Source organism: Balaenoptera ricei, chromosome 11, assembly GCF_028023285.1.
Source record: "Balaenoptera ricei isolate mBalRic1 chromosome 11, mBalRic1.hap2, whole genome shotgun sequence".
Lineage (NCBI taxonomy): Eukaryota > Metazoa > Chordata > Mammalia > Artiodactyla > Balaenopteridae > Balaenoptera > Balaenoptera ricei.
In genome coordinates, this window is record NC_082649.1 from 74,353,356 (window position 1) to 74,376,880 (window position 23,525).

Genomic DNA, 23,525 nt, shown 5'->3' on the forward strand with positions numbered 1-23,525 from the left:
GGGGCACTGGCCACAAGTTGAATGACTGAGTGAGTGAAGATGAGAATAAACTCTGTCAAGATTTTTTTATATTGAATACAAATATATTCTAAACTACCAAAATATGATTGTTGTCATTTTAAATTAGGTGTCAAAAATTCAACCATTCAGTGATATATAAAACAAAATGAAAGCTCAAAAAACAGAGAAATCCATTCTCTCAATTCAAATCTGTTTTATAGAATACAGTAGGAGAAAACGTTTTATCTTTGTGTCTGTCCCCAACTAAACTGGAAAATTTTGTGAGGGGAAAACAGCATGTGGAACAGTTTTCATAGGCTTTCACATCCAAAATGAGCCAAGCATGATTCTTAAAGTTGGGTTTTATGTATGATTGATTTTTATGTGTCTAAACTAACAAGTGACTTCAGGTATCTAAAGATGTGCCAAAAAGAAGTATCAAAAGAAGTAGCTTTAAATTTCTATGAAATTTTACAATCTACAAAATGAAATCATTTTCCTTAGCTAAGCTATTCCAACACTATTTCCACTGTCAATCTAACCAAAAGTGAAAGATTCAAGTTAAATCATATAAACTTATATAGAAATTAACTTTCAAATTATTCTCAAAAAAGTACTTAACATTTCTGTTTCATTCCAAAGCAATGTCCTAGAGTCACCTCAAGTAGTACTCAAGTAGACTGCCAGTGTGAAAAAAATTCTTGTGAATAAAAATACAGAAAAAGGTGCAAGATTTTAGGTCTAACAATACCTGTGTCCTATTAGGTATTTTATATTTCAAATACCTCAGTTGGCTTTACTAGTTAGGCCAAAGTTATAATTTCTAGTTTCTCTTCCCAATTATCAATTTCTATAAGAATAAAATTATGCTGTAACTATTTTTAAAGATTTCAAGTCAATGTGCTGGTAACAGTAGTTTAGAAATATAACCAGTTCATGTTCTGAATGTACATTCCCTGGTGGTCTATTTTGTCCTTAATCATCCTCTAAAGGACATACCTGATCAACAACACATCCTGTCACTTCTTTTAAAGAACACATATACACATCACAGTATTATGGGTCATCATTTGAGGCAATAATAATAAATAAACCTGTAACTACCCGTAGGGGAACAGAACATTTTATATATTTATCATCCATTTCACATAAGGAAGTCAGAATCTTGTTCTCTGGATTCTGACAATTTTTGAGTCTAACAATTAGTGGCTCATTATTCCTTTTCAGGTACTGTACTAAAAGCTTTATATGCATTATCTCATTTAATCATCGAAACCACCCTATGAAGTTCATTATGCCCATTTCACAAATGAAACTGAGCTAACAGTTAACTTGGCCCAAGGTTAATACGTGAATAGGGCAGGTGTGAATTCAAAATCAGGCTCCCTAGCTGCAAATCTTGTTTCCTGAACTATAAGTAAAAGATGTATGTGGGTGTATAAGTGCTGAAACAAATCATTACAAGAGCTGGAAAAACAGAATTGTTTCCTTATTTTAGACCAAGAAATTATATTAGCTATATGGAAATTAGCAATAAAAGAATTTGATGTCTAGAATGCTCTTTCTACCCTCTTATGTCTTCTTTTGAATCTCATTTCTTAGTATTTCTTTCTCATTTAGTGCATTTAACAGGGCCAAAAGCCATAACTCACACCCTTTTTTTGGTTTATAAAGGTTAACAGCAGTCGTAATAATTCTTCCAGACGTTAATATATACTTTTGCTTATTTACAGTGCTTCCATCAAATTCATGTCAGAAAGATAGTTACTGAGTTGATTTCTGATAATTCACAAGGCTTTTCTATTGACAAAAATGATGATAGATGTGTTTTCATCATTTTTTTTTTCTCTTTTGTCCACACTGCATGGCATGCAGGATCTTAGTTCCCCAACCAGGGATCAAACCTGTGCCCCCTGCAGTGGAAGCACGAAGTCTTAACCATTAGACCATCATGGGGGGGCCCTTTTATAGATGTGTTTTTATGAGGTTCAAGAAAAGATTTAGAAAGGCACTTGGAGATTTATAATTCAAATGAGGAAACTGACTGTATCACAGAACCACAACTAGAACTGAGTATTTTATATTACTGGTAGCATACAAAATATACTAAGAATTAAATGTTAAATTTAAGCAGCTGGAATAGACATAAAATTAAGGTCACCAAATAGTAGCTTTGTTTCTTAGTCAAAGGAACATTTTTCCTCAACTACTTTTACCAACTCATTTAGTGTCAATGCCACTCTTTGTGTTTGTATTGTTTATGTGTATACGTAAAAAAAAAAAAAAAAATCATAAGTGTAAAAACAAGCTAAACTTTTAAAAAAAGATGGACCAGTGTTATCAAAATATACCAAGGGAAATTCCAAAATATACATTCCAATTTAAAGTAATTCACGGAAGAAAAGGAAATAGCAAAGAGTAGACTGCGGATCTCATTGGTCTGCAATTCTCTCTGAATCCATCTCTCTGATATCTATGGATATTAATGACTAAAATACAATGAATATCCATTTGTTCCTCATGATAATTTAGACATTTTAAAAATCATTTTTCTTCAGTCTAATAAAATTACTACAGACATAATACTGTAGGAATGGGTGATTCATCTCTACTCATGATTGAACATAGTGCAGAATCAGGAATAAACATTCTAGCAGAGATCTAGAGAGATAACAAATATGAAACTTGACTTTTTTTGGACTGGCGAATATGTCAAAGAAAGTTTTACCTCCATTACTTAGAATTTATATGCGCCTATCAAACGTTTTATGTGGATGACTGGATTCTGCCTGTACATTCCTGCTCAGATTTACTTCTATGTAGTGAAAACTGTGGTACTTAGAACCAAGCCATTCATATACCACTACCAGAACATCATGCAAATTTCCTTAAGAAAGAGACTCAACCCCAAAGTCTTCAAAAAGACAACTCCAAATTTTGTGGGAAAAGCTGGGGATTTGGGAGGAGAATTGGCCTTTAATTTTCCTGAACTAGACCAGTATGGATGCAGGTGCGTAAGAGCATTTAGTTTGCGATGCACCTGCATGAGATGCAGATGCATGAGAGCAATTAATCTTGTGCCCTACATAAAGTATTAACCAATAAACATTTTCCAGAAAGTGAATCATTACTACTTCATTTCCCAAGACCTTTGGAGGGAAAAATTATATCAAATACAATTACTGATTTTAATTTACTTTTGATGACTTACACTATCAGATTTTAGAGTAAAAGAAGGCAATGGTGAAACATCTACTGACAAAGTGCAATTCCACAATTTGGTTAAATGTAACAGTGACTCCTTACAGTACAGAAAGTAGCCCAGCCAATAAGTAAACAGAATAGCACATAGATCACAAAGAGTAAAATCTTACTCTTCCAGTCAACAGATCACTTAATCTGTGAGTACTGATTAAATGTGTTAATTTTCTAATGAATATAATTTCTGAATCTCAAAATTCCCCAGGGATGAAGACATACTAAACATCACTAAATTTAATAGCTGTCAAAAAAAATTTTTTTTTAAGTGAACTAAAACCTTCCTACAATAAAAAATAAGAAGTACTCTACACCTAGGTGCAAATTCCAACTCCACGATTTACTAGCTGTGTAACCTTGGGCAAGTTATTTACCTCAGTAGTTCAGTTTCCTCATCTGTAAAATGGGAATAGTACCTACCACATAGGATTACTGAGATTTAGTTAGTACATATAAACTGCTTAGAACAATGCCTATAACTTATTAAGCACTATAAAGTGTTTGCCAATATTAATTAGAATGGCAGTATTTTGGATGTTATGCTACTGTGAAGACCAATAAAAGAACTGAGTCAAGTTATACTCACAAAGGTTTACCTTTAAGCTACCAAAAACATATGAGTCCTAATCTTAAATTTCACTGGAAAAGCAGTCACAAGCAAAGGTCTGCCATATTAAAATACGAATGCAACAGAACCTTTGATACTGAAAAGTTCAAGCAGAGTTATCTACTGAAAATGATCTAATATTCATGATAAAAGACTCAGATGACCACACCACTAATACCTAGCCAAATCCTATACATAAAGTGATACCTTTCAAGTCTTCCAAGAGGAGATTATACATATAGTGATACCTTTCAAGTCTTCCAAGAGGAGATTATCTTGGGATCAAGTGTGAAACTAGCAGTACCTGCCGCACTGTTTCTGATAAAGCATTTTTTTAATGAAAAGTTATATTTTTCTATTAAATTCTATCACCAAGTATTAACTCCTTTCAGGTTGGACAGGATGAAGTCCATGATGGTAAAAAGCTGCTTATTTAAGTTTTAAAATTGCTATTTAGATCGCTATTGCACTATTTGAACAGCTGCTGCTCAGTGTACAAATATTTAGACAAGTTAAAAATTACTCACTTTCACTAAACATGAAAAAAGTCCACTGTGTTATATTTTCCTTACCAAAACGTCCCTAAGAGGAGAAAGGTAACAAATTTCCCCCAAAGAAGCAACAGGCTCAGGGGAGAAAACAAAAACAACTAGGTTTTATATTTCCTAATTCCTCAATTATTATCTACTTTTAATGTGTTCAAATGAAGTCTATTTTACAGCAACCTCTGGATTTATCTAATTAAAAAAAAAACAACACATATGCAAACAGTGCCTTTCAACATTTCCTAGTGCCCTCCCACATTTCAACCCAAATGGGTTTTATGCCAATTTCCTGGTCCTATTAAAAATTAAAAGGAGGTACCGCATGCTTTGTTTTGCTTAAAACCCTAAAAAAACGGACTTCAAAACTGTATCAAGCTAAAAAATTTTTAAAAAAGAAAAAAATTCAATCTCCTACTTTGATCCTATAACCAGAGCCCATCTGAATCTACTTCCAACCTATTCTCTACCAATTGATAACTTAGGATGAAATCTAATTTTCCTCATATAGACTATATATCTTAACTAAACCAAAAGGATTGATAAACTTGACCTTTACAAGAATTCTCTTGAACCCTAAAATGTATTACATTAACTCACTTAAAAGATACTTCTAGAAACATTCTGCATGCCAGTGGACAAAAGGTAACTTCATCTTTCTCAACATGGTTTCTCACACCAAGGATTTCCCTGGCTTTATCATCCAAATAGAAATTAACAATTTGACTTTATTTGTATCTTACTGACAGAAGGCTAACAATTTCAGGTGTGCAAATGTAGCTGGTTATGCACATGGCAAGAGGAAGCACATGCTTCACTCAAGAGTCTCTTTACCAAGATTCAAGATACAAATAAAAAACGTTTTCCGCAAATAAGAAAATTCCTTACTTTCCAAAGTAAATCTGAAAAACGGAACCACGCACTAAAACAAAAAGAGGCTTTAAATTGACTAAATCCAGAGTATCCCAAATCACTGGACAGTCAAAAATTGTTTTCTAAGAATTGAAAACGATAATTTCCTCCATTAGAAAGGTGTCACAATATGGCATTAAGTTTTAAAAAGGTAACGTACTTCATTTAACTGTTCCCATATTGGTTCCAAAAACCAGACTGGACTTTTAAATTTTTTTCTGAAGTTCTCTCATCTGCAAGATCAAGTTGGTGACTCTTGGGCATAAGCTGACCTCTATTTTTTTCCATAGGGAAATTACTGCACCAAGAACCTACCTTCCCAAGCTTCTCAAATACAAGAAAAAAACATACTAAAATTGGATTTAGAGAGAGCCCTATCTAGCGCTTCAAAAACGAGAAAAAAAAATCTACATGGAAATGAAGTGTGATGGAAAACAGCAGTGTGCATGAATCACATCTAACGGAGATGTCTAAACAAGGGAAGACGCTGACATCGAGCAAATTTCAAGTAGACGCATAGAGCTGAAGAATTTCCACAGGGAGAAGCACTTGTGGTCCTCTCAACGCAGTGGCCTTGGAGAAAGCCCCAGAATCCATGGCCACGGGTTATTTCCACAGTGAGACTTCTCAGAAGCATCCTTAGGAGGACACATCAGCTTCTCTGCCTTCAGGGGCTGGGAGGGAGGGGCGCCGAGCACCATCTTTCCTCTCTGGGAGCTGCAGCCTTACGGACAAGCTTCAAACCTGAGCTACTTCCAACTTCCACGGGGAGAGGGGGAGCAGGGAGCGTGGTTCCACCGCTTTCCTCTCGCACCAAGCGCAGCAGCTGGGCGGCCGTGGCAGTGCGGGGAGAGGCGGCTGGCGCTGCATGCGTGTTTACGTGTCTCGGATGGGTGTGGGAAGGAGACAGAGAGGTTCTAATGAAAAGATGGAGGGGAGAGAGAAAGAGGGGTTGGGAAAAAGGGGAAGCACCACCTTTCTTTTCTCTGCTCTTCCTGGGGATCTGAAAACTCCTCCTAACGGGTCTTTCGGGCTCTTCGGGGCCTTTGGGCAGAGCGGCCGCGCCCGCCTCACAGGAGTCCTGAGGCTGCTCGTGGCAGAGACTCGGGGCGGCCTCGGCAGCCGCGGTCTCCTCAGGCCCGGTGCCGCCGCCGGGCTCCGCAACGCTGACGCCGCCGCCATTTTGTGGGGAGGACTCAAGCTCCGGAAGCGCCTGCTTCATCTCGTCGTCTCCGCCGCCGCCGCCACTTTCCCAGCTCGCGTCCGTCGGCGGAGAGGCCTCCGCCTCCGCAGCAGTCGCCATCGCGCCGGCGTGAGGAGCGCCGGGAAGCTTCTGCCTACAAGGTCGACGGGGGTGGGGGGAAGGGGTGGCGGGCCAGCTTCGCCGCCGAGCTGCTCTCAGCCCACCCACCCCCTTCCCCCCCGTGGCCGCTGGCCGCTATCCCGACCCAGCAGCCTCTCGGGGGCCCCAAAGCGGGCGCCCCAACCGTGCGGCCCGGCCCCAACAACCGCTCCTCGCTCGAGCAGTTCTTCTGCCGGCCCCCACCACTCAACGTGCTGGCGTCGGGGCCGGGAGGGGGCGGGGCCATCTCGGAGAGCTCCACCAATGGGGGCGCGGCGCCCGCCTCCGCGGGTGCGGACAGACAGCGCCGGGGGGCGGAGCCTTGGGGCGCCGGAGCCCGCCAAAAGGGGCGACCGCAACGCCCGGAGAGTACCTCGACGCCGCGGCCGGCTGCGGGGTGGATGGGCCTCAGGACGAGCTGCGAGTTCCCGGAGCACGCTCGGCCAGTGTTGCAGGCGAGGGAGGCGCGCTGCGCCAGGTCCCGGGAACGCAGGCGTCGCCTGTTTCCGGGCAAGATTACCCGGCTTCTCCGCGCACGATTCACATCGGCCAGGACAGGACAGAGGCAGTGGTTGTGGGACGATCTCGGCTTTGTGAAATATTTACGTGCATATAAAGGCCTGGAGTGGCGATAAGAGAGTGGGCTGCAGCGATAAGAGCGTGAAAGCGTCGGGGCCCGCTTCAGCGACCTGCAGTTCCCACCGGATCTTGCATCTTTACAATAGATTACTCCCACCCTCCCCCTTCTTTTATCTAGAAGGGTTAGAACCAGTGGCACGCCTCCAGCAAACAGTCGATACCTTGGTCCTTTGATTTGATTTCATAGCCTAATGTTAACAGGATTTGGTTCTGGGGAGCTTGAGGAGAGAGGGGCTGCTGGCTTTTAGATTTTCCTTTGGTGTTTCAGTTTTCCTCAAGTGCGTGTGTATTAAAGAAAAATAGAAACGTCTGCAGCCACGTTAAAAAATATACAGCAAGCGATCGCTTTCTCTTAAAACAACTTGACAGTCAAGTAGAAGGCCTTTAAAATAGCTTACACTGATTAGGTTGAAACTATTTATTTGGGTTATGGTGAATACAGAAAATGTAATATTTCTTGGGTCCTTTCTATACGCTAGGCACTGGACAAAGCGATTTACGTATACTATGTACATTTAATCCTCATAACAGATGTTAGGAAGATACTATTCTAAACAATTTAAAATAAGTGTTGCAATTAGGAGTATGGGATTAATAGAAACACCACTGTAAAACAACAAGGATTTACTGTATAGCACATGGAATTGTGTTCAATATCTTGTAATAACCTATTATAGAAAAGGATCTGTAAACCAACTATAGTTAAATAAAAAATAAAATAAGTATTGCAAGATATAGAACAAATTAACAAAATGAGAATTTGAAGCCAGGTCTGTTTAACTCCAAATAAAGTACTTGCCCTTGACTGCTTCTCTTAAGACCTAATCTTCACAGCAGGTCTGTACCTTTATGCATTTTATGTATGGAGAAATGAGGATTGACATTTTGCTCCATCTCTAAGCAGTAGAATAAGGATTGGGACCCAGACCTCAATTTTCAAACTCCAGGAGTTGACTGACCAAACCTATAATTATAATAAAACCCTAGGCGTTGCCACGTGGCTGCTACTTAAAGAGCATTCCCAACGGCAATGGCAAAATTGGATTCCAGTGTCCTGTGATAAATATCATACCTGTTTAACAGCTAATAGGAAAAGCTAATCATGACTTGCCCAACCTATTTGAATCAGCTCAGTAAGTCATAGGAAAGTATAAAACAATTATTCCTTTTAGTAAATAGTTAATATAAAAACATTTTAAAATACTGATGAAAACACTAGGGCCACGTTGAGGCAAAATGCTACATTATTTTAAGTTAAAAGTTACCCTCGAAATTTGGAGGAAGAGGCTTTACTTGATAGTAGAGGCTATCAGAAACACAGGTGTTGGGGTCTCCAAAGGGTAACTCTGTTGTTGGTTCATTAAAGGCATTTCTAAAAACTCATTTTTATCAGATTAAAGATAAGTAGGAACAACTGCATACTGGTGCCACTACTCAGCTAAGGCTTTCCTCATTTGGTCAGCAAAAGCCAGCTTAACTCAGAAGGTAGAAGTCCTAGGATATGTATAAGGCAAACACACCAGTTGGTGATAAAGAGTACCTAAAACTAAGGCCAGAGAGAACCATTAGTCTTCCACAGAAATAGAATCTTAAATTCGGTGAGGATAAAATTTTTCTTCATTCCAAGTCATTTATTTTTTTTAAATTTTAAATGAATTCAGTATTATTCCTTATAAGGTATAAGAGGATTGGGGAGCTCTAATATATAATTTTAACTATATATTCAATTATTGTAGATTAAAAAGTTTAGGTTCAGCTGGATAACATTACTACTATTCAGTATTAGAAATATTTTTCAGTTGTTTATTGGGGGCTAAGCACTGCTGTGTGCTGAAGATATAATTCTGAAGCCAAGGGACATGGGTACCTCTTTCACGTTTACAGTTCATCAGAAAATATGTCTAAAACTAGAATCTATGGTGATGGCTAAGCAGAGACCTAAAAGTTAAGAATCAGCTACAGGAAAGGGATAGAGGGGGCATAAACTTGCTATCTCAGGAACACTAACACACACAGTGAGATACAGAGGGTATCCAGATATGTGTTTATATACATGTATGCATATAGATATCCAGTATATGGGGATGGGGGTTCAAGGGGAGGAGCTACCACTGATACACAAGGTTCTGAAGCAAGAGCTACCAAAGGTTAAAGATATAAAAGCTACCTTGGGGACTTCCCTGGTGGTCCAGTGGTATAAAGAATCTGCCCTGCAATGCAGGGGACTCGGGTTCAATCCCTGGTCAGAGAACTAAGATCCCACATGCCGGGGGGCAACTCAGCCTGCACGCCATAACTACTGAGCTTGTGCGCCTCAAGTAGAACCCACGTGCCGCAAACTACAGAGCCCACGCGCCCTGGAGCCTGCTCGCCATAACTAGAGAAGAGAAAGCCCACAGACCACAAGTAGAGAGAAGCCCATGCGCCACAACAAAGAGCCATGCACTGCAATGAAAGATCCTGCGTGCCGCAACTAAGACCCAACACAGCCAAAAATACATTAAATAATAATTTTAAAAATTAAAAAATAAAATAAAACCTACATTGTCCCCTACCCTAAGTAATGGACAAAACAACAACACAAGGAAAACTAGAGAACAGTGAGATAGTATATAATTAAATATGCAGGGACCACAATTGCCTTTTTAAATTGGAAACACAAAAATAATCCAGTTCAACTCTTCATTTTAAAAATAGGAAAAGACAGTGGACCAAGATCACATAGCAGGCTAGTAAGAAGAGTTAACATTCATTGAGCACTTTCTGTGTGCCAGGCACTGGTATTAGGAGTGTTACATGTATTGAATCATTAATCCCCACAAAAAGTATTAATGCTATCCATATTTTACAGATAAGGAAACTGAGACAGAGGGGTTATTTAACTTTCTTATGGTCATTTCAGTTTTAAGTGGCAGAACCAAGATTCTAACCCGGGCAGTCTGCCTTCAAAGCCCATGCTCTTAATAACCACCCTAGGCTAACCTCTCTTGTTAGTAGCAAAACAAAGTCCAGAACTCAGTGCATTTTCCACTATGCCATTTCACCTCCCTTCCTCAAACAGTACTATAAAAGACAGGATATAAATATTATAACTCAGCAATAACTGCCAGTGTTACTGAAGCATAAACCTTTGACCTAGCAATTTTACTTCTAGAAATTTGTAGTAGAGATATGCTCATTCACATTTGAAAGGTTTATTCAAGGATATCCACTGTTGTTTGTAATGGGATATCAAGTATTGTTTGTAATAGTAAAGAATTGGAAACTAAATATCTATCAATAGGGTATACCCATAAAAGAAATACTGATACATGCCAAAACATGGATGCATCTTGAAAACATGCTAAGTGAAAGAAGCCAGACACAAAAATCCACAGACTGTGTGATTCCATTCACATGAAAGTTTAGAATAGTCAAATCCATAGAAACAGAGAGAAGATTGATGGTTACCAGGACCTGGAGAGAGGGGGGCAATGAGGCTAGACTGACTGCTAATGAGTATAGGATCTCTTTTGGGGTGATGAGAATGTTCTGGAATTAGGTATGAAGATAGTTGCACAACTTTGTGAATGTACTAAAAACCACTGAGTTATACACTTTAAAGTATATAAGGATGGATTTCATGATATATGAATTATGTCTGAATTTTTTTTTAAATAGAGGACCTAGGTATTACCAGAGGATGGAGATTCCAAGCAGCAGGGAGTCTCTCCCATTGCTGGCTTTGAAGAAGCAGCCTGCCATAAATTCTACAGGTGCCAACAACTTGAGAGATCTTGGAAGCAAATTCTTTCCTAGTGAGTCTCCAGGTAAGAATGCAGTCCAGCTGACACCATGATTTCAGCTGTGTGAGGCCCAGGCACAGAAACCAGCTAAGCCATGTCCATACTCTGACCTACAGAAACTGTGAGATGATACACGGATATTGTTTGACGCTACTAAGTTTGTGGTAATTCGTTATGCAGCAATAGAAAACTAATACAGAGGCTACAAAATGCCTGGCTTTTCTAAGTGCTTTGCATATGTTAAATTTACTTAATTTGCACAATAAACTCTGTGAGGGGACTTCCCTGGTGGCACAGTGGTTAAGAATCTGCCTGCCAATGCAGGGGACACGGGTTCAATCCCTGGTCTGGGAAGATCCCACATGCCACGGAGCAACTAAGCCCGTGAACCACAGCTACTGAGCCCGCATGCCACAACTACTGAAGCCTGGGCGCCTAGAGCCTGTGCTCCGCAACAAGAGAAGCCACCACAGTGAGAAGCCCGCGCATCACAAGAAGAGTAGCCCCCGCTCGCCACAACAAGAGAAAAGCCCGTGCGCAGCAACAAAGACCCAACACAGCCAAAAAATAATAATAAAATAAATAAATTTATTAAAAAAATAACTCTGTGAGGTAGGTACTCATATTTTCCCCATCTTTCTGATGAAGAAGCTCATTAAGTGCTAAAACAAAACAACCAAGGTACAGAACAGGATGGATAGAGTGTTAGCATTTGTACCCCAAAAAGGGCAAATACAGTTATGTATATATACACCTATTTGCATAAAACTTTTGTGGAAGGCTACATAAATGACTAGCTACAGTGGTTGCCTGTGGAAAGGGAACCAGGGCTGGAGGGCAGAGGTGGGAGAGACTTCTCAGTCCATATCTTTTTATACTTTAAAGCATATGAATGCATCACTTACTAAAAAAAAAAAAATTTTTTTAAAGAAAGGTGGGGAGGGATAAATTAGGAGTTTGGGATTAAAATAGTCACACTACTATATATAAAATCGACAACCAACAAGGACCTACTGTATAGCATAGGGAACTATACTCAATATTTTGTAATAACCTATCATGGAAAAGAATCTAAAAAAAGAATATATATATACATATATATCTGAATCACTTTGCTATACACCTGAAAGTAACACAACATTGTAAATCAACTATATTTCAATAAAAAATTTTAAATTAAAAAAATAAAGAGAAAGGAAAAAAGATATAGAAAAGCATGCTGAGAAGCTGTCGTTGTGATTACTCAGTAGTTCATGCAAGAATGAAACAGTAGTATCTTAATAATCATCCAGAAATCCAATACAGAGATTTTAGAAGGATCCCGATGTTTCAATAGATAGGAATTATAGGCTCCCACATGCTGATCAAATCAATTAGGTAAGTATATAGTTAGAGTTACAGGATTCGCACATAGAAACAAAAGCATAATAGTACCTTTGAAGTGAACAAAGTCACTAAAAAGATTCAACAGTAACAACAGCCTTTAACATTTGCAAAGCAATTTCGCGTGTTTTTTTTTTTCAGGTAAACGACGTTATTTGATGCTCACAGGTACCTGCTTCAACCATATAGCTAGGAGGCTTTTTTTTTTTAACCTTTCCATTGATCAGCAGCAGGGAAAGATAATAAAGGCCAATCAACAAAACTACCACTAATCCAATGCATAGAACCTTAAGGAGATTAATCAGTTCAACCCGTTCATTTTGTGAATAAGGACAGTACTATAAGACTACAACTCCACGGCCTATTCAGATGCATTAAAAATATATGAAACTGCCATTCCTTCCATTATGCTTGAGCTAATACAATAATTCTACTTCCATGAGTCATCTTCTTTCCCCCAAAGAACTTGTTCTATTACTCACTGAGCAGATATTTCTTGGGCGTGTCCCAAGGAAGTATAAGACCCTGACAACAAACTGGGTTGAAGTTCATCATGGTTGATGTCTGGAAGGAAGAACTTCCATGCAAGGAAGAGAAGAGAAGGCACACAAGTAATCTTCAGCTGAAAATAATAATAAGGTTAGGAATGAACCAGCATGTGAGTAGCCCTTCAACTACACAGCTGACTCGGGTAACCACAAATCTCAACTAAACCCAGGAGTCAAGAGCTGATACTAAGGTTTAAGTTTTGGTTTCATTTCTTTCTTTAATTTTTTTTTAATTGAAGTGTAATAGACTTACAACACTATGTTAGTTCCAGGTGCACAACAGAGTGATTTGCTATTTCTATATGTTTCAAAGTGATCACCACTTTTGTCATTTCTGAGTCAAACTCTTCTAAGATTTCTGTTACATGTAATACCATGAATGAGTCTCACAGGGATGATGTTAAGTGAAATAAGTCAGGCACAAGGGTACATACTGTATGATTCCATTTATATGAAGTTCAAGGGCAGACAAAAATGGTAATAAAAGTCAGAATAGTGGTTCCCTTATGTGTCTGTCAGGGGGAGGAAGGGGGTATGAAAGGGCCCCCTTTGAGTCAAAGGGGACATGAAACAACTTTCTGAAATGATGAAAATGTTCTATATCTTGATCTAGGTGATAGTTATATGTATATACAAAGACAGTATATACATACATACATATATACATACATACATAAATATTTATTGAACTCTACACTTGAAAGTTGTGCGTTTTACTGTATGATGTTACTCTTCAATTAAACAACAACAAAAACTCTTCTGCATGTTCTCATTATTCACGGGCTAAAGATAAGAATTCTTCACATGGCTTATAGAGCCCTGCTGATCCTGACCCTTTTCTACTTTCCATCTCCACCTCTCTTCCCTAAGCTCCTCCTTGGCATTTCCTATGTCTGGCACACTTGCCGAGCTCCCCTGGCCACATGATCAACCTTGGCACATATTGTTTCCCCAGCATGGTTGTCCTCATCTTCCCTGGACAACCCCTTCCCCATTAGCTCCTGCACTTCCTTTGGCTTAAGCTTCACTTCCTTGTGTAAGCTTCCTCGATCATCCCCCTCCCATTTGAGGTTGGCTTTCCCTGTGTGGTGCTTTCATAGAACCTTCTTCTTTTCACTCAGACTATTTACCTCTCACTTCTCTCAATTTGTCATTACTCCCTCATTTGTGGGATTATTTAATGATATCTATCTCTCCCACTAGAACCTATGCTCCACTCCATGGGCTGAGGGGCAATGTCTGGGTTTGCTTACCACAATAACCCTGGGCCTGGCACAGTGCCTGGAACACAGTAGGTGTTTACTAAATATGTTTTGACTGCTGAGGACAGAGTGGCTACCTGATAGTTTCTGGCAAGAAAATCGCTGTCTCACATAACATGATTTGCGTTTACCCCATTAAGTGTTTACTGGTTTATCTCGCTTTAAGCAAACTTTATTATATGGAAATCACACCCCAAAATATAAATTAGGGTGTGTCTGCCAAATGCCTTTTAAATGAGTTATGCAAATTCAAAATGCCTTTCACTGCGTTTGAGAAGACAGATGAACATAATTTGCCAAATCCAACGCTTGTTGAAATAAAAAGGATTTAACAATGGGGAGAGATTCTTCAGCTGGCTAACCAGTACAGACCCGGTTATAAGATCATTTATACCACCGCCATTTCCACCTGAAGAAAAACTCAGGTTTATACTAACTTCACATGTTGGTTGGTGAAGTTTTCTAAGTAAGAAGAGTGGTGCCAAGGACATGAGTTACACAAAGAAAAAAGAATGCTCAAGAGGAAGTGATGTACTGCAAAAGTGCAAACAGAGGTGAAATGTGTGAAAAAAATTTTCAAATTAAGTGTTTTTGGGACTTCCCTGGTGGTCCAGTGGTTAAATCTCTGTGCTTCCACTGCAAGGGGTGTGGGTTCGATCCCTGTTCAGGGAACTAAGATCCACGTGCCGTACAGTGCAGCCAAAAACAAAACAGAACAAAACAAAAAAAACCCGTTTTTGATTTTATGCTTTTATAATAAAGGAGGGCAAAAGAAAGTTGTAGGAATTCATGTAGGAATTCAGAAGGTAATACATCTCACTACTCAATTTGGAAGACTGTGAATAAGTTGAAGGAAAAGGAATAATAATACAGAAAATTTACCATTCATTCTCTCCACAAATATTTCTTGGGACCCTATCTGCTACCAGGCCCCAGTTTGGGCTTCTGGGGATACAGGTGAAAACAAACAGATCCATCCTGACCCTGCTGTGATCTTCACAGCAGTTGCCAGAGAAACATTGCCACTTTTGGCAGAGGAAGAAATGGTGGCTTAACTGTCTTGCTCAAAGAAATACCACCAATAAGTGATTCATCAGGACTCAGATTTGCATCTTCTAACTCCAATTTCAGGCAACTATACGAAATTCTACTTGCTTGTAGGCCTCTGGGATCTCTAGTTTGTAAATCAAGGCTCTCAAGAGAAATAAAGAAAAATTACAAAGTTACAGCACTATACATTTCAAACACTCCCCTGTGTGTCATTTCTTCTCCCTTGTTTTGTCCCTCTATTCTTCTGAGTGAATAGGAAACTTCCCACCAACTCCCTTACAAACACAAGTTTTTTCATTTTTACTATTTCCTTCGGCACCTACCAATTTGTAGATGATTTCTGGACAGACAGAAGTAAATCGGTCATCCAGTCTCCTTGGCTGAATAACAGCTGAACGGAGAGCCTGCCTCCCTTTGACTTCACATGATTCAGGTTATGGCTTTATTATCTGGTGCTTCAGAATACAAGAAAGGTACTCAGACTTACTTTAATTTTGGACATTTTCTCCCCAATTCATAAAAGCCCAGCAATAAAAACTAAAATTTCCTAAAAAAAAAAAAAAAAGATCCCAGCAATAAAGGATATAGTTGATGTGACCTTTTGCTACTGTGATTCTGTGATTTATAAGAAATATATACATTTGGCATTCAGATAACCAAAATATATTTCTCAGATATATTTGGCTTCATCCACAGTTCCTGGTTCACAGCTCCCTAAAACCTTGGAATTTTTTGGTTGATAAGAGCAATGGGAGCATCTTTTCTTATAATACAGTGTTTGGTCTCTTGTCCTCAGTTCCTGAAAATGCTGCAGACAGAATGGGTATCTTGATATTCGTAACAATTCCTTTCCATCACAATTGGGTTTATGTTAATAGACGTGGCTTTTGGATCCTACCCCAGGGTATGGACTGGTTGCCAGCCCATGTGAATGGTTGGTTTTCCTGATTCCAGTCCTACACCCTGATTTCAAGGCAGGAAGGGGAGCTTGAGGTTGAATCAATCTCTGTTGGCCAATGATTTAGTCAATCATGGCTATGTAATGAAGCCTCCATAAAATCCTCCAAAGACAGCTTTTCGACCCTTTGTTGGAGAGCTTCTACATGGGGGACCCAGATCGCTTCTGCATGCTATCTTGCCAGCTCCCAATTTCCAGGAGGACAGAAACTTCTTTGTTCAAGATGTCGCCCTACATATCTCTTCATCTGGCTATAGATTTTTATCTTTTAATAGACTTTTATAATAAATTAGTAATCTCGTGAGTAAACAGGTTTTCCCAAGTTCTGTGAGCTGCTCTGGCAATTAAACCCAAAGAGAGAGTCATGGGAACTTATGATTTGTAGTCAGTTGGTCAGAAGCACAGGTAACAACCGGGCTTGCTACTGGCATCAGAGGTGGAGGGTGATCTTGTGGGACTGAGCCTTTTAGCTGTGGAATCTGATTCTATCTCTGAATAGATAGTGTCAGAATTGAGTTGAATTCTTGAACACCCAGCTGGTGTCCGAGAATTGCTTGTTGGTATGAGGAAGCCTGCATGCACACATGCACATGTTGGGATTGGGTGCAGGAATCCTTAACAACTACATAGTAAGTACTGATTTTAAAAGAACATTAAGGGCTTCCCTCGTGGCTCAGTGGTTAAGAATCTGCCTGCCAATGCAGGAGACACGGGTTCGAGCCCTGGTCCTGGAAGATCCCACATGCCACGGAGCAACTAAGCCTGCGCGCCACAACTACTAAGCCTGCGCTCTAGAGCCCACGAGCCACAACTACTGAGCCTGCGTGCTGCAACTACTGAAGCCCACGTGCCTAGAGCCCATGCTCCACAACAAGAGAAGCCACTGCAGTGAGAAGCCCGCGCACCGCAACGATGATGGGTAGCCCCCGCTTGCGGCAACTAGAGAAAGCCCTCGCACAGCAATGAAGACCCAACGCAGTCAAAAATTAATTAATTAATTAATTTTAAAAAAGAAAATATTCATTTAAAAAAAAAGAACATTAATTAGCAAGTGTGCATTGACTGATGAATGGATGAAAAAAATGTATTGTCCATACAATGGAATATTATTCAGCCACAAAAAGGAATAAAGTGCTGATACCTGCTATAAAATGGATGAACCTTGAAAACTTTGCTAAGTGAAAGAAGCCAGTCACAAAAGGCCACCTACAGTATAATTTTATTTATATGAAATGTCTGGAATAAGAAAATCTATTGAGACAAAGTGTATTAATGGTTGCCTAGAACTGGAGGAATGGGTAGATTTACCGGTGAAAGCTAAAGAGTTTTTTTAGAGTGATGAAAATGTTCTAAAATGAATTGTGGTGATGGTTGCATAACTCTATGATAATACTAAAGATCACTGAATTGTACACTTCAATAATTATGTGGTATGTGAATTGTATCAATAAAACTATTTTTTAAAAAAGGAAATTGACCTAGTGTTCCACTAGTAACTTGGGTATGTGATACACAAAGTTATTTGACCTACAACCACTGCTTAAATTTGTGTTGAACATGTAGAGAGAACTGAATAAACATTTTTTTATTCAAATAAAAAGAAAAAACACTGGATTCTACCTACACTGCAGCAGCATAATTTAAATATTATAGCTGAGATGTACCCTAGTCAATTAAGGCAGCAGCAACTGACACCAACACCCTATATACGTCTATATCCAGCCTTTACAGTATGTAAATGTATAAGTAACAAGAGTGCTTGCTGTGTCTTTTCTTGATTTTTATATTTTAAAGATTTTTAAATTTAGTTAATATTAATCCCTTTTTAAAAAAGAATATTAAACAGAAGGCCTAGTGAATTATGAACTATCAGTATAAAATACTCCAAATTCTTTAAAAAAAATCCACTTCAACTATTTAAAATACAACACTATTGTTTGCCTCTAAACACCTTACTTCAAATGTCCTTCCCCATATTTCCACACACACCAAAAAACATGTTTTTCCCAATTATTTCTCTATTAAAAAAAAATCCCTGGTTAGAAGAAATTTGCAAAAATAGATCTTTACAAAAAATGCGACCTAGAGTTTTAGTACCCTCCAGTGGTTCTGAAAGGATGGGCAATAATTATTATAAGTTTTCTTCTAAGAACTCTTTGGGGAACAAACCAAGTTTAAACGGGGTAATTGGTAGGTCTATGGTTGCAATTTACATAAATTATAGAAACATAACACCAGACATTTATCTAATTGAAGAAAATGTGGTGTTCAGTTACCCAAACAGAGGAATTCTACTTGTGGTTTGTGCCATTTGGTGATTAGTCCATTCTCTTGAGAATCTAAATGTGCCTCTCTGGGGACAGAGTACAGTAATGTTAAAAAATTCAGTTTTAACCCAGTCAAAAAATGGGCAGAAGATCTAAACAGACATTCTCCAAAGAAGACATACAGATGGTCAAAAAGCACAGGAAAAGATGCTCAACATCACTAATTATCAGAGAAATGCAAATCAAAACTACAATGCGGTATCACCTCACACCGCTCAGAATGGCCATCATCAAAAAGTCTACAAACAATAAATGCTGGAGAGGGTGTGGAGAAAAGGGAACCCTCCTACACTGTTGGTGGGAATGTCAATTAGTACAACCACTATGGAGAACAGTATGGGAATTCCTTAAAAAACTAAAAATAGAGCTACTGTATGATCATATGGTACCGTATGATACCATAGCAATCCCACTCCTGGGCATATATCCAGTGAAAACCATAATTTGAAAAGATACATGCACCCCAATGTTCATTGCAGCACTATTTACAATAGCCAAGACATGAAAGCAACCTAAAATGTCCATTGACAGAGGAATGGATAAAGAACATGTAGTACATATATTCAGTGGAATATTATTCAGCCATAAAAAAGAATGAAGTAATGCCATTTGCAGCAACATGGATGGACCTAGAGATTATCATACTAAGTTAAGTAAGTCAGACAGAGAAAGACAAATATAATATGATATCATTCATATGTGGAATCTAATTTTTAAAAATGATACAAATGAACTTACTTTATGAAACAGAAACAGACTTACAGATATCAAAAACAAACTTATGGTTACCAAAGGTGAAACTGGGCGGGGTGGGGGGGAGGGATAAATTAGGAGCTTGGAATGAACATACACATACTACTATATATAAGATAGGTAACCAACAACGACCTATTATATAGCACAGGGAACTCTACTCAATATTCTGTGATAACCTATATGAGAAAAGAATCTAAAAAAGAATGAATATTATGTGGATGTATAACTGAATCACTTTGCTGTATACCTGAAACTAAGACAGCATTTTAAATTGATTATACTCTAATAAAATTTTAAAAATGAAATAAAATAAAAATAGAAACAGCAAAAAAAATCAGTTTCACTTTGCTTTGAAAAAACTCAAAAATATATAAAAACTATTCTTATATATTTCTTTAATAAAATAGTATTAAAATAATTCCTTTAGTAGATGTTTATCCACATTCATAACAGAGATGTTGATTAGTTACACTCACCATTATGTGCTGCTTCTTTCTTTAAATGCTAATAAACTCTTCACTTCTAATCAATCTGCTATCATAGGTCCTATGGTCCTTGGCTGAGTTCCTGTTTCCTATAAATATAACAAGCAATGTTAAGACATTTAATACTGCCAAAGTTTTCCAAATATTTCTTTCAAATATTTCATACAGATAAGTATGAAGATACTATTTCTATGAAAAGCATATTAGATAGAAATTAGATTCTTACAGAAATGCATACAAGAGAATGTATCCCAAGTATTTAAACTTCAGGTATTGTTCAAGCAAATTTCCATGTCCCTATTTCCTACCTGAAGGGGAGTCAAATTTCAAGTTTTATGGTTAAAAAAAATACATAATAACGTACAAGTCTGTCTCAATGCCTCAATCAACTTCCAACCACACACAGCATGTCTACAATAAGCTAGGAAATTTGCAAGACAGGAAAATGTCTCATACCCTTACCCTTGGACACTGATAACTTGAAGCTTACCACACTGTTACCGGTATTCATTTACTAAACTCATTCAATTACCTAGCAATTAATTATTGAACAACTTGTGTTTCTGAGGAACTGTATCTGATGCAGGGGATTAAACGTAAGACATAGTTCCCACTGGCGAAGACAAGCAAAGGAGACAACCTTGACACTGTCTAGCAGAGATTCACTGAGTCAGCAAAAGCCAGAGAGGGGAGGAAGTTGAGTGGCAGGGGGCATGATAGGAATCTGGGAAGAGAGGACAGTGAGGGAAAAAAGGAACAAAGACACCAAAGTGAGAAGTAAAAAGGTTTATGTAGCAGGGAAGCAAAGTTGGTTCTTGTTGTGGTGAGGCAGGAAGCCGAGAGGCAGGCTGAGCTGAATCACAGGATCCCTCCTGTGCTATGTTAAGGAACTTGGACCTAATCCTGAGGCAAGAGATAAGAATTTAAAGACTAGGTAGAGGGCTTCCCTGGTGGTGCAGTGGTTAAGAATCTGCCTGCCAATGCAGGGGACACGGGTTCAAGCCCTGGTCTGGGAAGATCCCACATGCAGCGGAGCAACTAAGTCTGTGCGCCACAACTACTGAGCCTGCACTCTAGAGCCTGTGTGCCACAACTACTGAAGCCTGTGTGCCTAGAGCCTGTGCTCCGCAACAAGAGAAGCACCGCAACAAGAAGCCTGCGCACTGCAGCAAAGAGTAGCCCCCACTCACCGCAACTAGAGAAATCCACGTGCAGCAACGAAGACCCAACACAGCCAAAAATATAAATAAATAAATAAATTTATTTAAATTAAAAAAAAAAGACTAGGTAGAGGCTGACCTAGTCAGATGCACATTTTATTTTATTTTCATATTAATATATCTTTATTTTTTTAACATCTTTATTGGAGTGTAATTGCTTTACAATGGTGTGTTAGTTTCTGCTTTATAACAAAGTGAATCAGCTATACATATACATATATCCCCATATCTCCTCCCTCTTGCGTCTCCCTCCCACCCTCCCTATCCCACCCCTCTAGGTGGTCACAAAGCACGGAGCTGATCTCCCTGTGCTATGTGACTGCTTCCCACTAGCTATCTGTTTTACATTTGGTAGTGTATATATATCCATGCCACTCTCTCACTTCGTCCCAGCTTACCCTTCCCCTTCCCCAAGTCCTCAAGTCCATTCTCTACGACTGCATCTTTATTCCTGTCCTAGATGCACGTTTTAGACAAATCATTCTGGTTCTCATTATAGAAGGTGAGTTTTAAAGACATAACATGGAGGCAAGAAGATCAGTTAGGAGTCTGTTACAAAAATCTAGGTAAGAGATGGCTTAGGACTTCAGCATGCTTGGTCATTGTCAGCCTATATACAAACCAAGGTTCTGTTACTTTGTGAGAGTATTTTAAAGGGAAGAAGTAAAGAGATGAAGGAAATTAATAATAGTTAATAAAGAAAGCTATTGCTGTTCTCCCCACCACCACAATTGTTTTTTAAAAATGTGTAATTTCGAATTCTCTGAAAAGACCAAACGGTAAACCATGAAAGGATGTTGTCAGATGTTTTAAAATAAGCCATGTAAAGGACGAAAACACTTCCAATTCATAATTCAGATGCAGAAGACCTTACAATAGTTCACAATTTTCAAGCTAACAGAAACACCCCCTATAAAACATTATAACTATTATTCCTAGTGGAATGGTTTAACAGACCACAGGGTTTGAAATGGAGTGATGGAGCACAAAAGTATAAGAGCAGATAATAAGTAGACAGACTAGTTTAAGAAGACATTCTCTTTCCATCCCCAAACTAGATTCAGGCTATATCTGGTGTGTCAAAATTAGCCATGTAATATTTATTTTATTTTTATTTTTTTGGCCACACTGCACGGCTTGTGGGATCTCAGTTCCCTGACCAGGGATTGAAGCCGGGCCATAGCAGTGAAAGCCCAAAACCCTAACCACTAGGCCAACAGGGAACTAGCCAGGTAAGATTTTAAAACACAGTATTGTTTTTATTGTAAAAATAGCTTAAATGTGTTTAGAAAATTTTGAATCAGACAGTTGCAGAATATTTGAGACACCTCCTTGAAACTCTAGGTTCGGATAACAGAATCTAGCACTTGGCTACTGAATACCAAAGTTGACTTTGTATGATTCTTTTTTTTGCCAGAAACCAGACCCTCAGGAGCATATACACAAACTTTCCAGCAGAGGGGAGCAAAACTTCACAAAACAGGTTTTTAAAACCCAGCAGCTTTTCTATACCACTTTCTAAAAGTATTTTTAAAATATTCAGCGGAAGAGTTATGTAAACATGTTATTTGTGTGTATATGTATTACTTTATCTTTTAGGAATAATGGAATTGCAGGACTTACGTTTAGGCGGAAGAGAATTCTTTGCAAAGTTCTGAGACTGCTGAAGGCTCTTAGATGGACAGGACCTTAGGAAATAGCCAGAGGGAACAAAAGTGGGCCACAATGTCTAGATGTCTTAGTGGGATCACCTGCTGGTGATTTGCCAGCTCTTTTACAAAGAATCATAGTTTAAGGTACAGTGGGATTCTTTTAAAAATATGTTCAGACTATGCACCTAGGTTTCCTCACCTGTAAAATGGAGATAATTATACCTACACCTCAAGGGGTTGCTGTACAGAAGAAATATAAAGTGAGTGGGACACTGTTTCCTTTTGAAAATTATGGCAAAGCATATATAACAGAAAACTTATCATCTTAACCATTTTTTTTTGTTTTTTGGCTGCGTTGGGTCTTCATTGCAGTGCGCGGTCTTCTCATTGTGGTGGCTTCTTTTGTTGTGGAGCATGGGCTCTAGGCATGCGGGCTTCAGTAGTTGTGGTATATGGGCTCAGTAGTTGTGGCTCACGGGCTCTAGAGCGCAGGCTCAGTAGTTGTGGCACATGGGCTTAGCTGCTCTGTGGCATGTGGGATCTTCCTGGACCAGGGATTGAACGCGTGTCCCCTGCATTGGCAGGCGGATTCTTAACCACTGCTCCACCAGGGAAGTCCTATCATCTTAACCATTTTTAAGTGTACAGTTTAGTAAAGTACATTCACATTATGTGCATACAATCCTCAGAACCCTTTTCATCTTGCAAGACTGAAACTCTATACCCATTAAGCAGCAACTCCCCATTTCCCCTCCTCCAGCCCATGGCAATTACCAATCTTTCTTTTTTTTTTTTAATT

The 23,525-nt window shown here is 38.9% G+C and overlaps 1 protein-coding gene across 8 annotated transcripts in view; it reads right to left on the reverse strand.

Moving 5' to 3' along the window:
* The window catches only part of TASOR (transcription activation suppressor), a 48,803-nt gene extending 41,895 nt beyond the window's left edge, over window positions 1–6,908 (reverse strand). For 4 of the 8 annotated variants that reach the window (XM_059939943.1, XM_059939942.1, XM_059939947.1 and 1 more), the window contains exon 1: window positions 6,295–6,908. In XM_059939943.1, coding sequence (XP_059795926.1) covers window positions 6,295–6,622 — 328 coding nt within the window. In that variant the 5' untranslated portion in view covers window positions 6,623–6,908. The other 4 variants (XM_059939941.1, XM_059939939.1, XM_059939944.1 and 1 more) reach the window with 2 other exon arrangements.
* Between the last annotated feature and the right edge of the window lie 16,617 nt (window positions 6,909–23,525).